Source organism: Scleropages formosus, chromosome 16, assembly GCF_900964775.1.
Source record: "Scleropages formosus chromosome 16, fSclFor1.1, whole genome shotgun sequence".
Lineage (NCBI taxonomy): Eukaryota > Metazoa > Chordata > Actinopteri > Osteoglossiformes > Osteoglossidae > Scleropages > Scleropages formosus.
Window position 1 is genome coordinate 15,010,024 of NC_041821.1, and position 17,479 is coordinate 15,027,502.

General features: G+C 42.6%; 1 protein-coding gene across 9 annotated transcripts in view; it reads left to right on the forward strand.

Annotated features, from left to right (window-relative positions):
• LOC108927822 (serine/threonine-protein phosphatase 2B catalytic subunit alpha isoform) overlaps nt 1–17,479 on the forward strand; it is a 69,054-nt gene that overhangs the window by 23,313 nt on the left and 28,262 nt on the right. For all 9 annotated transcript variants that reach the window (XM_029258861.1, XM_029258864.1, XM_029258862.1 and 6 more), the window contains exon 2: nt 12,847–13,047. In XM_029258861.1, coding sequence (XP_029114694.1) covers nt 12,847–13,047 — 201 coding nt within the window. The remainder of the gene's footprint in view (nt 1–12,846; nt 13,048–17,479) is intronic.

Genomic DNA, 17,479 nt, shown 5'->3' on the forward strand with positions numbered 1-17,479 from the left:
TGATGAGAGATATTAACTTTCTCGTCTATGCTGCCTCTCTGTGCAGCCTTGTTTTCGTGTTGCTTTGACTGTGCGGTCTTTCGATTTTAAGTGTGTTTCTTCGAATTCGGTTTCATCTCGTTTGTGAAAAATGAGCGCATATGGTTTCACAAACATACCCACACACGTTGCCTGAACCGCCTGTCCCGTAAGGGGTTGCAGGGAGCGGGAGCCTAACCCGGCAACACAGGAGGGGGAGGGGACACACCCAGGGCAGGATACCAGTCCGTCGCAAGGCACCCCAAGCGGGACTCGAACCCCGGACCCACCAGAGAGTAGGACTATGGTTCAACCCACTGTGCCCCCCATTTCACAAACATGCTTTTTTCAAATGTTGTTTATAGATTATGATCCTTTCTCTTGGGTGTGAACTTCTTGTTTTCATTCAGCTGTCTAAATGCACCTCTTTGTTAATTTTAAGTTGCTTTGGGTAAGATGTTAAAAAATGATAAATTTTCTCAAAGAAACTGTATTTACTACAGAATGCCATTCCTGATGTGGGAAATCATTCATGAAAGCATGTGATAAATCATGCGTGCAGGCCAGATTGCTCATGGGGTTTGGTTAAAAATGGCATTCTTGAGAAACAGACTCAACAGTGTTATGGTAATGCCCGAGAGTCCTGTTCTCCTGTCATATCCCTCTTCCCTTGAAAAGCACAAGCTGCATTCATCACTGTAGAGCTTTGCAGCAAATTTTGTAAAATTGTCCTTTTGTGAACGAAGAACATGGTCATTAAGATGATACCTCTAAATTTGTAATCATAAAGACACCGTCTGAGGTGTACAATGAATGATTAAGTGTCCTGGGGAGGTTTTTAAGGCCACCGCGGATTGTGGACCTCAGTGTCTCTTGGATGAGCATTCTCACCACTTTTCTAGAAATTCATGCACTGTTAGCAAGATTGAAGGAGGACTTCACAGCTGCTTGGCCAGTAGCTCCGATAGCTCTGGCAGTGCAGGCTTCTCACTGAGCCTCAGGCTTGTCCCTCTAGACAGGAGCTTTCTGTGCTTTGGAATTTTGGCTTCGGAACTTGTAGCACATGGCTTGTGTTAGGCAGGCAACATGTCAGTGTGCTGCTGTGATCACAGGAGGGTCGCTTCAGTCCAGATGTTGCGCTCCGTGTTGTCAAGCATACCAAATCCTCCTCTCTACCAGCATGTTCCATCAAGGAACATAGAAGTGATCTTGTTAGAACGTGGAAATTTTGCTGCGTTTCCTGGTTCCGCCTGGGCACATCCATGGATGATGTTGGCGAAGATGTAGCGGAGAAGCAGGATCAAAGTTTCTGATTTCCCGAGTGCGAAAAACATTCATTTATGCCTAACTTGGTGTGCAGGTTTGTTGGTGTAATTACCCTGTTAGGCGGTGAGAGAGGGGAACATGGCTGGATGAATAGGGCCTTCATGTGTGTTATGTGCACTAAGCCAAAAAAAATTCTGCCTGTCTCAGTAAGTGAAGGTGACAAAAATACAAAATGTGTGTTTGTCCGCTTTGCTTGGAAACAGCGTACGAATGAGAAGAAGGGAAAGTTTTTCAAATTTTTCTTGAAAAACACATCAAACACTGCTTGTCAGTTAAGTTAAGGCCTAGTTAATATCTTCAGCACCTGTTTAAACTGACCGGCTCAACTCCCACAATGACTGTCATTCATGCTGTGTGTGTTTTTTCTGTAGCAGTATTCTGCTTTTTTTGCCAGTGTAGTTGTGCTTTATTTTAGAAGTATTCCTCATCTGGCCCCAAAGTTTCAATGGAATCATGGAAACATAGACAACAGGTGTTTGATTTGAAATAGCAGACATGTTATATATACATTAGTATTCTTTAACGTTCATATTGTGCTGTACTCCCACAACTGAACATTGCACATAAAAAAATTAAAATGAAGTTTACCCAGTAACTTTTTCACTGAACAGATGTGAACATATTAATACACATGATTTTCCAGTCTGACACCATGAACTTTGACCAAAGAATAATTTCATAATGTGCAATTAAAATTGTGTAAAAAATAAGCTAGTACAGTTATTAAAAGATTGAAACTAAGGGCTTCTTTATGAGAAAGGTCTTCTTAAAAATGTATGAACTGTTCTGTTCTCTTAAGCCACCATGGTGTATGTTTGATTATGTCCATACCTCCTCGCATATTTTATTTTATGTAGTTGCTTAGCAACCAAATTATTCAAGACTACTTAAATAACTTCCAAATTAATATCGGTGTTAGTCCTTTTTTTCAACTAAATCGATTCAGTGTGATTACTGTACTCGAGGGTACAATAGCAGCCTCCCTCTTTGCCAACTCTTTTGAATGCTTCCTTAGATATTGTGCTTACCTGCTGCTGGTGTATCTTCAAATTTGGCTCTAATCTTATATGTATGTCTCCATTCTTCAGCATTTTTACAGCGATAAAAATATATATCTAAGGTGCGATGTACTTATTTTCATAATTTAGTTATGGAACGGACACCTTTTTTGATGCCAGTTTCCATGGACTGCAATTTTACTGGTTTAAACAGCTGGCTGTTGCGCTTATGCAGATGTGTTTGAGTGTGTTCCTCAAGTGTACAACAGCTGTACTTCAACTTGCCTGCATTTGCACCTGTGCTCTCTTGATCACAAACCTAGCTTCAGAACAACTCTGATACCTGCTGTCCAAAATAATTGTATTTGGATGCCTATTTTTCCCAGCCCAAGTCATGGGGATCTGCAGTTTTCTTTTTCAAGCTGAGCTCTTAATTAAGCTTGACTGAGCTGTTGATTGAATTCGGACCGTGATCGAGTATCTTGCCATATCTGAGTTTTTAATGAGAAATTCACACCTCTTTAATGTGGTTTAGTTTTCTTCTTTAGTGTAAATAATACAGTATTAGAGTATATTATGTTATATCAATGCATCAGTTTTATATATATATATAAAATTTGTAATCCCTATACATTTATTGAATGTGTCACGTCCATGCCCACAACTCAGCCGACAGAACCTGACTCTGATCCAACACCTGACTAACTGCTCACCCTTTAAAAGACCCTCCTCAGCTCCCATACCTTTGCGGAATCTCGTCAGAGACAACCGCCCTCCTTCGCGACGTCCAGTGCACACTCAACACTTGTTCTCCGTTCTCGTCTTCCGGTTTTCGTCCCTTCGCTTTGTTTCCCGACCACGTCCACGGATCTTCGTTCCAACGCCGACCGTAGACCGACCAACCTTTCGCTTCACCCCCTGACCTCGTCTAAGGATTCTCGCTCTGACTCCGACCGCCGATCGACCGACCATTCGCCTGTCCCTGACTCCGAGAACTTGCCTTATCCCCTGAATCCAGACGAACGACTCCGCACTTGGGTCCTGCCGTCCCGGTTCTCTCAGCCCCATATGACAGAATGTCACTCTTAGTTACTTTTTAACTCCTAACCTCTTAGCGATTCGGTATTAAAACAGTCAGCAAATCAGTCTTTTTTTTTTTTTTGTTACTAGCTTTTTACATGTGTTTTTTCACAGAGCATCAGTTTCTTTAAAAAAAATGCAGATGATCCCAGGAAACGGGGAAAATGTTGGGGGAAAAAATTAATTGAATCACAAAAAATGCTGGAACAACTAAAGATACAGGTAAATCTGTGTTGAGAAATAAGAAGTGGTGAGCAGGCTTTTATGCAATACTTGGTTTGCTGATCAGTTTTAATAGTTTGCTGTTCACTTGACAGATGCCGGGCCACTAGGGCAACATGCCATCCAGCAGATGCCTGTGCCACTCAGAAGATACGTGGGAGAGAGTGAGAGTGAGAGAAAATGGAGAGAAAGAATAGAGAGGGAGGGAGTGGGAGGATGTAATGGACCGACAGGGGAAATTAGCACTGTAGTACCCTGCACAGTACGTCTTCTCATCTCAGCTGATCTAGTGGAGCGAGGGAGGGATACATGGGACACCGTGGGGAAGTGAAATTGGTCAAAACCAGATCAGATCAGGACCCTCTGTGGTGACGAGACACCAGAGGCACAACATTGGGAAGTTTAGATAGCGTCTGTTCCTAAGCGGCTCCGCTAATGCCAGGAAGTGTATGCCTACAACTGCGGTTACAAAATAGGCAAACATTTGTGAAAAAGCATATCTCGATTTCCCTCAGCCCAGCGTGACCCGAATTCTGCGGCAGCGGGCCGGTGAATGACGGTCAGTGAGGTGCAAAAACCAGATACATGAAGTAACCCAGGATAATTTGAAATGGAAATGTCATTTTAAAGTAAGTCATTGCATATGATCCCCAGATCAGTGGGAAAAACAGCTCTACTACAGCTGACATGATTAACGGCTTTCTAAGGGGGACCCTGGAGAATATGGCAGTTCATTGTCATAGTAACAGGCTTGGAATAGACACTCTCAATTTGGTAGCTAGTCACAGTTTATAAGAAGGCAGAATGTGTAGCTCCTGGACAGAGTTTTATTCAGCTATTGGCCATGGTTCTGACCATATGCTGTTTCTAAATCGGACGCACAAGACATCTCGAGCTTCGGTAAAGTACGATTGCGTGGCCAGCTTGTCTACAATAGGTCTTCCAATAGTCACGTTTGCAGTCAAGGCCAAAGTCAGACGTCCCCTGGTAACAGCTGCCTCCCAAGGTTTCAGACTACAAATTACGGTCTCGTACGGGCAATGACGGATCACTGTGACCCTCACCTGGAGTAGAGCTTTGAAAGATGGATGGATGGGTATATAGACACAGGCAGCGATAGGGCAATATGCTGCCTGACGTATTGCTGCGGAACTTAATTGGATCTTTCGGCCAAGAAGCTTTTGTTTATACAGTATGTTGAGGAGGAATAAGTCAAATGCCAGATTAGTCTAAGCTCTAGATTCTTCACCTTTAAGCGACAGGGGGATTTTTGGAGCTTGATTTAATCATTGTGCCGGGCAAACAGGGATAGCTAACGGGGTCCTCATTAGGCCGTGAGTCAGAGCGGTTCAGGCAGCATGCAATATGCCTGTTTGTGCTTGCTCTACTAAATAGAGTTGCTCATTGCAGTATGTTCCTTTGTAACAAATGCTCAGATGCAGTGCCATCACATTTGGTTTTTTCACTCATCGCAGCTCTGAAAATGCAGGAAATGATGTTCTATCTCCTGCCAACCACTTCAAGACCAAAGTGTTGCTTTTTTCCTTTTCTAAAGTGAGATGAGAGGTTTAGATGTTGTTATTAGTGATTTGGCCAGTTTGTAAGCTAGCTCTGGCTGAAAGCTGGAATCTGAAAACTAGCTTTCCTAGGCTCAGGAACTTGTCTGTTCATAGCGTCCCAGATAAGAAGTCCCACTTGGGGAGGCAGCCATTTGGGGACAAAATCCTGTATGGGGCATTTTAGTCTGGAAAGTAGATCATGTGGAAGTAGGTAGGCCCCTTCCTTCTGCCCACAAAAACCGTTCACCCTACCGACCTTAAACCATGTGGTCAGTACTACTGAAAGGGCTATTGAGGCATAACAGGCTTACTGTTAATGTTCAAAAATTGTCCCAGGTGAATGCCATGTGCTTAGCTAGACAAAAGCATTTATATTGGTATAGCCTCCTTGGCTGGTTGCTTAAGTGCCCTTTTCTGTAAAAGTACAATGTGATACAGAGCAGCGGGAAACGCAGTGGTTAAGGACATAAGCTTTTCACCACAAGGTTACGGTTTCAGTCTTAGAAGACAGCTGTTGTGTTATTGAACAAGATACTAAACTGAAATAAGAAATAATTTCAAGTTACTTTTAATAAAACTTTTAGCAAAGTAACCAATGAATAGTAATAGTTAATAATAATAATAATAATAATAATAATAATATTGTATGGATGTTTGTTGTGTAAATTTGTGAATGTAAGCACACAGTAGGTGACAGCTTTCCCGTGCAGTGCTTACTGCAGAAAGGAATAACAAAACACACCAAAAGCTTGTACAGGGATATAACCGTGCTCTTTGCTGTGCATATGACTTAGTTTGGTGTTGTGGCTCAATAAGTGTATACTCTGTGACATCAAACTGTCCAAGCAGGTGGGGCTCAAAATGTATCTAATGCAGAATAAGGAACTACCCCGTCCTGTTTAAACAAAGCTGCTGTCGAAGATGTAATGCTGTAATACATAACCGCAGGATGAGTAACATCAAGAGGGAGTAGTTTGTCTGGGGATGGGTTACGAGGTCAGCCTTCTGTTTTTCATTGGAACATGTGAAAAATATTTTAATATGGAGAGCTGGTAGCGTAGTGGTTAATACTGCAGCCTTTGAACCTGAGAGGTTGCAGGTTCAAGTCTCACCTCTAGCTATAGTACCTTTGAGTAAGGTACTTACCCTTGAGTTGCTCCAGTAACCCTAACCCAACTGTATAAATGGGTAAATAGTTCTAAGTACCTTAACATGATAAGTTGCTTTGGAGAAAAGCATCAGCTAAATGAATAAATGTAATATGATTTGTAAAAATCCAATGGAAAGTATCACTATTTACTGATGACTTTGTGGAAATGCAAAACACCATCTTCACTTTGGAGCTGTGTAATTTGTTACAGTCCCTTCCATACTCTGATTTAATATGTCATTGTGTTATAAAGTGGCATAGCTGGTTAGGATGGTGCCTCATATGTTTGAGTATAGGTTCAAATATGGCTTGGGGCGTGTGGAGTCAATTTTCAACATGTTTCTACTACAAAGACGTGCAGATGAAGGCTGTAATAAACCACTTCCATATTTTCCCTTACCATAAGAACTATGCCAGTTGTTACCATGAGTTGAATACAACACACTGCATTTAATCTACTCTATCCTACATATAAGGTAATTTATTAGCAAGGGCCAAAAATGTGACATAAACCAAAGATGAAATGATTTGACTGGTAATTATATACCCAATGACATAAAGATAGCATAATAGCAATAATGTGTAAATGCCATTTGTAGAACAGTAATGCCTTCATTTTATATATAATGTCAGTTAACACTGAGCGCTGATGATGGCCATTATTGTGAGAAAGTGGAGTCTTTTAAACAGCTGCATTATGGAAGCGTGAGCTGTTGTAAGGGCTTTCCAACACAAGTGCAACCCAATACAGTGAACTCGTGTTTCCCATCACTCCTCTTTAATTACTGTTTTACCCAGTGGAAAAAAGCTCTCGCAGGCGTTTTTACACAGACATTCAAGGTGTTCTTCAAATCAGCGCCAAATTTCAGGGATCCTGTCACCGTACCTCAACAATTAACTTGTTTGACCCATGAAAAATAAATAAATGTCCAGTATCTATGACCACTTTGACAGTATTTCCTTAGATTTTATGGTGCATATAATCATAAAATATGATTTTAGCATGTTTGCAGTGAAAGAAGAAGCTGTGAATAGAGAATGCACACCCTTCTGCTGTGAACGGGTCCTAATTTTTAACTGAAAACAGGTTGAATATCAAACAAGTGTATAATGAAATGGCTTATTCCATTATTTGTTATGGGAAAAATTCAAATTTGCTCCAATCCCATCCCAAGTTCCCTCCAGAATTACTCTAAGTGATCCATAGTATTATAAGGAAAAAGTAGTGTAGCACATTAAAATAGAATAAAAAACAATAACATTTTATGCTCAGCCCTTCATGTATTTGTGTATATGCAGAGTGTGGGTACATGGTTCCCAACGCAGTGCGTCTTATAGCCTTTCTCACACAGCCGCATGGTACAGTTTTCAGATGTGATCTCAGTTTGTCACCCAGGACCAAATGTCATGGACAAGACACATGAAAATCCAGATCATGATAAGTGGCATCAGTAATATCAGTCTTGATATGTGAAAATTTGAATGTCCTGAGACCTAATAACAGGGATGAGTATGTATTGTATATAAATGGTGAATGATGATCAAAATTTATAAACTTTAATGAACCTGAAGACCTTGTGCCAAATGTTTGACCGACTTGTTTGTTTTTTTTTAAAAATCTCTTTTTTTTGCCATTTCTTGGGATTCTTCCTCCTGGTGTTCACGTATAATAAGTTCCTCTCAGTTTAATCGCTTTGAAACGAAGCATTCCAATAATTCTGTTAGGAAACTGCCTTTTTGGAGTTATTCTCAAGCTGTGAATAAAAGATAAAATTTCTTTTTGCATGTTTGTCGCTACTTTATTTAGGTAAAAGGCAGAATTTTGGTGGACGGCTTGACAGCGCGCTGCCTCTCTGTCCTATTTTGTTGTTGTCATACTACTTCAGATGAGAAGTCCTTAGAGAACCGCACTTGTCTTGTACCCGACATATGCCAAGAAAATAACAGCTCTGCTTCACCTCTGTTCTTTTTCAAACTGCTTTGCAGATTTTAAAAATGACTGCTTTTTGTCCTAAAAATACAATGATGGATGTGTTTTCCCTCTTTTTACTCAGTAATCCATGCAGAAAACATACTCATTTGTTAGTAGTGTTCACACATTTATTACGCTCTCAACATATTTAAAAATGACCGACCCTAGTAAAAGCGAGTTTTATTTTCGAATGGAATTTGAAGAGTCTGCCCTCATGTAATGTAAATGAACACATAAATGCAAGCAGGGTGTTAGAGGTTTATGTCTGTAAACATTTCCCTAAAAAGTGGTGGTTCATCTTAATGCCATAATATATAAACAAAATGTTCTGCAGTGTTGCATTCTTACTTGTGATACATGTAAATGTTTCTCATTAATAATGAAAAGACTCATTTCAACAGTCGATGGTGAACTACTGTAGTGATTCTTTGCCGCTTGTTTAGCCAACGTGGAGCTGACTGCTATTATTGGCAAATGTTTTGGGGAAATACCGAAAAGGAAATTTCTGGATAACTATGTCACTGAACTTTAATTAGTAAAAGGAATGAATTATGGTGCCCTGCAGGTTCATCCATTAAACATGTGGAAGTGGTAATAAATGCATATTATGTTATGAATGGCAATGTTTGAGTTACTTTGTATTTCAGTTTTTGAAAAAGTGTCAGTTCCCCTTCTTATTTTTCTCTATTTCTGGAGCTTTTTTGTTAGATCTTCTTGTATATGAAGGGAGCCTTAAAGGGAGAGAATGACACAGTACACTCGGCCCTCATATAGCAAGGTCCTATAGCATAAAAAGCCATCGCAAGTGATTATGAAAATACAACGGCATTATTTATTCAGTACAACATCATTTAGTTACGTGTTCATTCTCAACACATGTCTTTTGCATTGTCTTCACAAAGATGTAACAGGCAATACAAGCCCACATGCAAATAGTCACCTCCACAAACAAGACAATATACCTCCCATCCCTGGTTATTGGTTCAGAAAAGTCATTCAGCTCAACAACAAAGTAAACATGAAATAAACTCTAATTTAAAAAGACCGTAGAAGATAATACACGGTCGAGTCACATTATTATGACCACCAGCTAATATCCAGAGTAACCGCCGTGTGCAGCACGGACAGCAGCTAGACGGGCTGGGAGTGACTCGATAAGGTGCCGGTAGGTTGTCACAGGTATCTGGAGCCATGATGAATGCAGTGCATCCCACAGCTGCCGGAGGGTGCATGGCGGAGGATCCATAGAGCGAACGCGACGATCGAGGTGGCCCCACAGATGCTCAATTGGGTTCAAGTCCGGGGAAATAGGGGGCCAGGGAAGTACTTGGAAGTCTTGGTCGTGCTCTTCCAACCGCTGTCGGACATTTCAGAAATACTGCCACCCTTGGCCCAAAAGCCGATAATCATCCCTTTTTGCAACTCTAATAAATCGCCCCTTTTACCCATGACAGCAACGAGTGATATGCGGGCAGGCGGCCTATCGCACACCTTATATACCCACCAAGCCAGCTCACGACACGTGACGTACTTCATGGGCTACGCGCTGCCGACGTCAAATGCAGGAGGTGGTCTTAATAATGTGACTCGACCGTGTATAACCACGTGCGTGAACCTTATGTTTAGTGCAAGGATACATGGGAGAGCTCCTTCCTACTTCCTATCATGCTGATACTCTCAACCTCTCACACCAGGGGTGGGAGCTGCTGCCTTTGTAACCAAAGGTTGCTGGTTTGAATCCCACCTCTAGCTGTAATGCCTTTCGGCAAGGTACTTGCTTTAAATTGTGCCAGTAGGACTTACCCAACTGTATAAATGGCCACATAATTGTAAGCCGCTTTGGAGAGAAGTGTGAGCTAAATTAATAAATGTAGGTGTGGTCAAAAGAATATAAAGCAATGAACCTCTTAGTAACTCTCTGTTTAATCTTTTCCAGAGTTAGAAGAGAATAAGTGAGAGATAAGCAAGGAAAATGATGACCGGTGCATTTGGGCTGCTGACCTTCCACACCCAGCTACATCCTTTGAGCTACATATCCCCACAAGTCACTTCCCAAAATCTACGTGCGAATTTCACTATAAGAAAGCACGTCCTTCCCAAATTTAATATCACAACTAAAACAATGAGGGGGCACGGTGGTGCAGCGCGTTTGACCGGATCCTGCTCTCCGGTGGGTCTGGGGTTTGAGTCCTGCGCGGGGTGCCTTGCGACGGACTGGCGTCCCGTCCTGGGTGTGTCCCCTCGCCCTCCAGCTTTATGCCCTGTGTTTCCGGGTTAGGCTCTGGCTCCCCGCGACCCCGTATGGGACAAGCAGTTTCAGATGATGATGATGATCTGAACGAAAACAACAGATTGAACACTTGCTGATCCGCACTGGTGAAAACAGGAAGTCAAAATATACATTTCTCTTCTGCCAATGATTCAACAAGTCTCCTTGTTCACCTAAAGCCAAAATCTGTTTCATCCTTTAACTTGCAGTGCCTCTGCGCAAGGCTGGCTTTATTAGCCTTTTTTAAGGTCTAAAAGTGATCTATTTTTGACATTTTTCACTACAGAAGTGGTAGCTGGCTAGAATTGCACGCATGCAATTGTGCCTGATCGACAGATGGAGATTTATTTTGAGAGCACTGTCTTTAGAGTTCAAGCTGGAACGGTCCTACTGCTAAAATACATTAATAGGTCGATTCTTCCTGAGGTTACAATATTTTCCAGATTGAATTAGCCCTAGCGGTTTGTCGAAACCCTAATTAGCTTTTGAATGTAAAAAACGTGGAATTTTCTGTGGGCTGGTGAAGAACCCTCAACAAAACGTTGCCATGAAAACGGTGTTGGTCCTCCACACAGCTGCTAGACAAGTATTGTGTTTATACAAACTCATTGATACATGTAAGGGTTTTTTTTTTTTTTTTTTTTTTTTCTTTCCCGATTTTAATAGCAGCTGGGGGGGGGGGGGTCAGTCATTGAAATAATTGTCTCCAATTTGGATCATGTTTTGCCTAAATGTTAGTTTGCTTTTGGAAGCAATTCAGGGTGTTTTGTCTGCCAGTGAAACCTGGAAAGAGCCATTTTGCACAGAGCGTTTTGGATGAGTTTGGCCGTCTATCCTTATTTATTTATTTATTTTAAGCATCACGTTTCATCGGTATTTGTAACCTGAGTCTTGCTTATCAGATACATCTTACCAGGTGGTTTGGCGCACTTTCCTGCCTTCCCCGGAGTCTCTCTCAGTTGGTGTTCTGCTCTTCTCGGTCTTACTCTTCTCGTTGTATACCACCGCTCTTGGCTCTGCCATTGCCTGTCATGCGTTTCCCTATCACTGATATGCTGGCGATACTCAGCTCTACTTCTCTGTTCCCCCTGCTGCTACAGGGATATCCCTGTGTATCACTGTGTCCCTCTCAGACATCTCTGCTTGGCTGAATGATCACCATCTACTGCTCAGCCTCTCCAAAAGTGAGATCCTTCACCCCCCAGCTGGTCTGTCCACCTGTTGGGAACTCTCTGTGAAACTGGACAACTCAGCTATTTTATCTGCTTCATCGCTTAAGAGTCTGTGAATAACGATTGACTCAAGTCTCTTCTTTCAAACGGGGGGCGCAGTGGTGCGGCGGGTTTGGCCAGGGCCTGCTCTCTGGCGGGTCTGGGGTTTGAATCCCGCTTGGGGTGCCTTGCGATGGACTGGCATCCCATCCTGGGTGTGTCCCCTCCCCCTCCAGCCTCGCACCCTGTGTTACCGGGATAGGCACTGGTTTGCCGCGACCCCGCTTGGGACAAGTGGTTTCAGACTGTGTGTGTGTGTGTTCTTTGAATGCATCAAAACCATAATGTGGTTCTCTAGATTTGTCCAGTCCATGCTAACATGCTCCCTTGGACTGCTGCAACTTCCTCCTGTGCTTCCTGTTTCTCCATCCCTATCTCTCGTTGTTGCTGTACACTTGTATTTACTCTTAGTGGAGCATTGCTTTGTCCAGACGAATTCCTGTAATTTTCCTGATGAATAAATGTAGATATTACCTTTAATTGACCTTTGAGATCGTATTGTGTGACGTTGGGATTTTGTGTTGTTAAAATTTAAATGTTTATAGAGACGGCAGGTAGTATAGTGGTTAATGGCACGACCTTCTGCTTGAAGGACCCGGGTTTGAATCTCACCTCCTTTTTCTGGCACTGTGGAGCAAGGTACTTTGCCTGAATAGTTCCACTAAAAATCACCCATCCTTTTAGATAAGTAAATCACCTTAAGTTGCATTGGCGCAAATCATCAGCTAAATGAATAAATCACTTAACTGTCTGTATTGCGACCCTCAAGCAGCTGAGAAGCTGACCTTCTGTTTGCAAAGAGCACATTGATGGGGTGGGTGGTGCAAATTCCTCAGCGCGTGTGTTTTCTGTGTGGACTAGCTCGTACTTGTGGAGGCTACATGTAAAATAGAGATATAGTTGTGTCACTCTTTTAAAGGCTGCTGCTCACAAGAAAGCAGAGTTTGGTGAGAATAAAAGTTCTCTCTGTTTTCTTTGCAGCTGTCCCATTCCCTCCCAGCCACCGGCTAACAGTAAAGGAGGTGTTTGACAGTGACGGCAAGCCCCGAGTGGATGTGTTGAAGGCCCACCTGACCAAGGAGGGACGCGTGGAAGAAAGCGTGGCCCTGAGGATCATCACAGAGGGTGCAGCCATCCTGAGATCTGAGAAGAACTTGCTGGATATTGAGGCACCTGTCACAGGTTAGGCACTGTGTCTCGTCCCCTTTCTGCCCTGTCTTGATAAGAGGTTCATATGCGCTCTGATCGTCTAAGTCGTCTGTCTCACACACGCCTTGTTCTAAGGGTACCTTAAATCCTAGATATTTTGTTATGGTGAAAAATATAGGCGGCTAGAACAAGAGCAGCTTGTACTGCCGACGTTAGTCTTCCCGCACATCTAGAAGGTGGGGTGGGGAAGGGAAGCAGGACATGTCCGTACTCGAGATACAGATGACTGCTGTCGGACACCCCTGCACCCTTGTTCCGCCCGCTCTGCCTTCTCCTTGATGACGCGCTCTCCTACAGCTCTGTTGCTTTGTATCGTCTTTGCGTTCTTTTCTTTTTGGCTCCACATAATTGACCACTGTTGGGTTTTAAATAACATCACGCTATTGCCAGCGACAGTTTGATTTAGAAATGAAAAGCTCTGTCCGGGACCTATCTTCATTGTTAGATATCTTGAGATACCCTAATTAATGGAGGCTTAATTAATAGTACTAACTGGCTTGTCAGATTGTTCACTTTTCATTACGGGTTCGCCTGTCATCCGTGAGACACGAGATGAAACGTGATATTAATTCTGCGTTGGAAGTACAAGTAGAGGCTGTTGACCTTTTTCCCCAAGAACAAAAAATGAACACAGAACACTGTCTCTGAAACATTTTACTTTTCTTGCAGTAACTTACTTTGTCAGGTCTTTTTAGGAATATTTAAAAGACAGCATACACATACACACGCACTGGATGAAGCCGCTTGTCCCAAGTGGGGTCACGGAGAGCCGGAGCCTAACCCGGAAACACAGGGCATAAGGCCGGAGGGGGGAGGGGACACACCCAGGACGGGACGCCGGTCTGTCGCAAGGCACCCCATGCGGGACTCGAAGCCCAGACCCACCGGAGAGCAGGACCCGGCCAAACCCGCTACGTCACCGCACCCCCCAGACAGCGTACAGTAATTACATTTTGAAACGTCTCTAGCATTTGTGTTTGTGTGTCACTTGCAGTTAATATTCAGCCTCAAGTGGGTGGGAACTACTGTTAAAAGCTCTGAATTCTGTCTAATTTGTCTTAAACTCATAAAAAAAAAAATGCAGAGTCCGATGTTCACTTTTCAGATTAACTTAGCATGTTGGAACAAGTTTACAGCTTTGTTTATTTCTGACCCATCCATCCAGCAGTGTGTCCTGCCAGTGTTGAGCACCGCTGCAAGTCTCTGAGTTCCACTTGTGCAACTTTAAGAACTTAACGGTTTAACAGCAGATAAACCTTCACACATCTACTCATGTAATATAAAGGTTTTAGAAAAAAAAAAAATATTGGGAAGGTGACTAGGAATCGTCGATCTTCGGATAAACCTTTACGCAGCTACTCATGCGATGTACGTTGGTTCATATGGTGGAAAGAAACAAACTAACGGCACTTAAGAATCACGTGTCTGCATCTAAGCTTCTCTTTCTGCTGATATGATGCACAAATTGTGTTTTTCATAAGATGCACGTCACTTTGGAGGAAAGCGTCTGCCAAATGAATAAATGTAAATGTAAATGTGTTGGACCCTTCGCGGAATGGAAATAACTCCCATTTGATACAGCCGAGACCTGTGGCTAAAGTGTCCAGAATTCAGTTAACCTTTAAAAGTCGGAAAAAAAAAGAGATTTTCTGCTACTAATTAAAGTTGGTTTTCAGGAGAAATTTCATAACTGTTTAGATGTGAGGAAATGCAAACAATATCTTTTAGCCTAAAGAAATCCCCCCCCGCTTCCCCTTCGCCCCCGCTCTGTGGTGTTCCTTTATCAAATGGCCTGGCATTATTCTAATTTCCGTGACATTAAACTTGCATGGTGCCTAATGGAGTAGAAAGAATGAAATTCTAAGCGGTGGAGCACGTCTTAGTGACGCTTCCAGTTCTTGCTTTGCGTGTTTTGAATGCACTCTTGTTGTATTCCTGAGAAGCGCCAAAGGCTGGACTGGACTCATTCCTTTAGTGGGAGGACTTGGACAGAAGAGCCTCTTCTACTGGTCCTATTCTTCAGTCCTGTGAAATAACAGATAACTTGCTTCTTGTAAACAAAGCAGTCATGGAACATGGGGAGGATGCTAGAGCTCAGTGAAATATGTAGAAAACCCAGTTTAAAATGTTGTTTTGTCAGCCTTAGTGAAATGAAACGAAAAATGGCGCAGGAATGCAGTGCAGTGGCATCAGGAAAAATGATAACTGATGATACGCCTAAACCCTCTATAAAGTACCATAGTGAAGATCGCATTGTCCCTCAATGGGCCAGTGGGAAGCCGGGCGTTTAGAGGTGCTGCCTTCCATTTGAAGGACCCGGGTTCAGATTCCATCTCCTGCTGTAGTGCCCTTGATGAAGGTGCTTACCCTGAATTGATGCAGTAAAAATTACCCAACTGTATAAGTGGGTAAGGCATGGTGAGTACATGAACTTTGTATGTCACTTTGGAGAAAATCATCAGCCACATGAATAAATAATACTATAAAATGACTTTTTTTTTTATTGGTTTTGGGTTCCAGCTGCAGACAGATAGAGACACCACACTGAAAAAATGCAAATATGTCCACATTCATAGAGTGAGGGTTCAGGGCCGAAAAGTTACAGTTTATCACAGGTATGATCGTGTAGCACTTTCCGGTAACTTCCTGAAAGGTGTCCACATATTCCAGAATTCATGACAAACGTCATGCAAATCAAATTTTTCAAGTGGAAGAAATTTAAACATGACGTACAGCATGACATAAAAATGACATTTCTTTTCATATCTCCTTTTTGAAGCGCATCTAATCTATGAATACACATTATTTAATGACTGCCAGATGTTCTGACCTGTTTAAGGGGAAAATTGTGCTCAATTTCCAAGCCGTACAACTTCTTTCATTGCATCCCATGTACTGTAATGTAGGACTGGTCTTGAACAAAATCACAAGTTTACTGTATGTCATGTCATTTCACTCTTCTAGTTATTGTACCGTGTCATTGTTCTCGGCATCACCTTCAGCATCGGCGTCAGCAACCAGTATTGGACTTTTTATAGGCATGAGCAACGGGGGACGAGACAATCTGAACCTATAAGACCGCGAGCCAAGTTTGAAGTGCACCAGGCACATAGTTCAGGTATGAGAGGGATAAATAAAATAACAGAGGTGCCAATCACACCTCTGCCAAAGACCTGATGATGTAGTGCAGTGTAGACAAGGAAATAACACAGGAAGGGGTACGCGTTTGTGTTGTCGTTTTTCCTGGGTGGAACAGGGACCTAAATACCTTCTCCCGCAGAAGCGGAGCGGGAAGGCCAGGGGTTGAGCCAGCCTATGTTCCAGCTTCCTCTCTCCTCCATCGCTCGTATCTGAGCAGCCCGCCAAGCTTGCCTGCGGACTGACCTGCGTAGGAAGGGGATGGCAGTTGTGTAATGCCGCCGCCCACACAGCTGCTAGCTTCCAACGCTGATACTGGTTTGTTCGCTGAGGTCTGACATCACCGCAGGTCCAACCAGCTGCTGCCTCACTGGAAATGCCATAACACCCACCGGTTGTCACGGCGCACTTGTTCTCAGTCAGTTATGATGTGTGTTCTGGTGTGTGCGTGTGTGTGTGTCTTATGCTGCATGATAAACATTTGTTGATTGTTTAGATTAATATTTCTATATATATATATATATATATTTATATATTTGTCTCTGTGTGTGTGTGTATGTATGTAGACACACACAGAAATGTAAAATCTGTCATTCTGATGTTTGTAAAAATATATGTATTACTTGTGTGCGCTGACTTGTGTCAGAACCTCTAAACAGCTGGAAAAATTGTGCGCAGCAAGTTTATGCGTCGACATAAAAGGAAGGCATTTGGTCAAAAGCTTTGCTAAGCTCATCTGGTGGCTGCTTTGCATTTTCACTCACATTCGGAATATTAAAATGACATTTCGCCGCAGTCTTCGGCTCTCTCGCAGCTCTACAGCCTCTTTTAGACTAGAACAGCGATACTGTATATTTAAAGCGGTTATTTCTTACATGAAGAATGACGTTTGCCCCTTCCTTTCTGACATCGTGTACTGCCAGTTGTGTACAGTTTACAGTTGACACGTGTCCTCTTTAATGAGAACCGAAAAAATAAATACGCTTTTTTTTTTTTTCCCCGTTTTTGTCCTATATCGAGCATTCAGCAGAAAGAAGACAAATACAAAGGGGATTGCCTATGTAATGGAATTTTTGTGTGAAAGTTGACAGGACGCGGATGCGTGAGCTGTTGAGATTGAGACCCGTCGCAGCGATGAAGAAACGTAAGGCCTTTTTTTTCCCCGTGATCTCCTTAGTAACGGTACGTTCCACGTTAACACAAGTGAAAAGGGATGCCTCCCTTGCCTTCCCCAGGTTAATAATAGACAAAGGGTTCACTGCCTTTT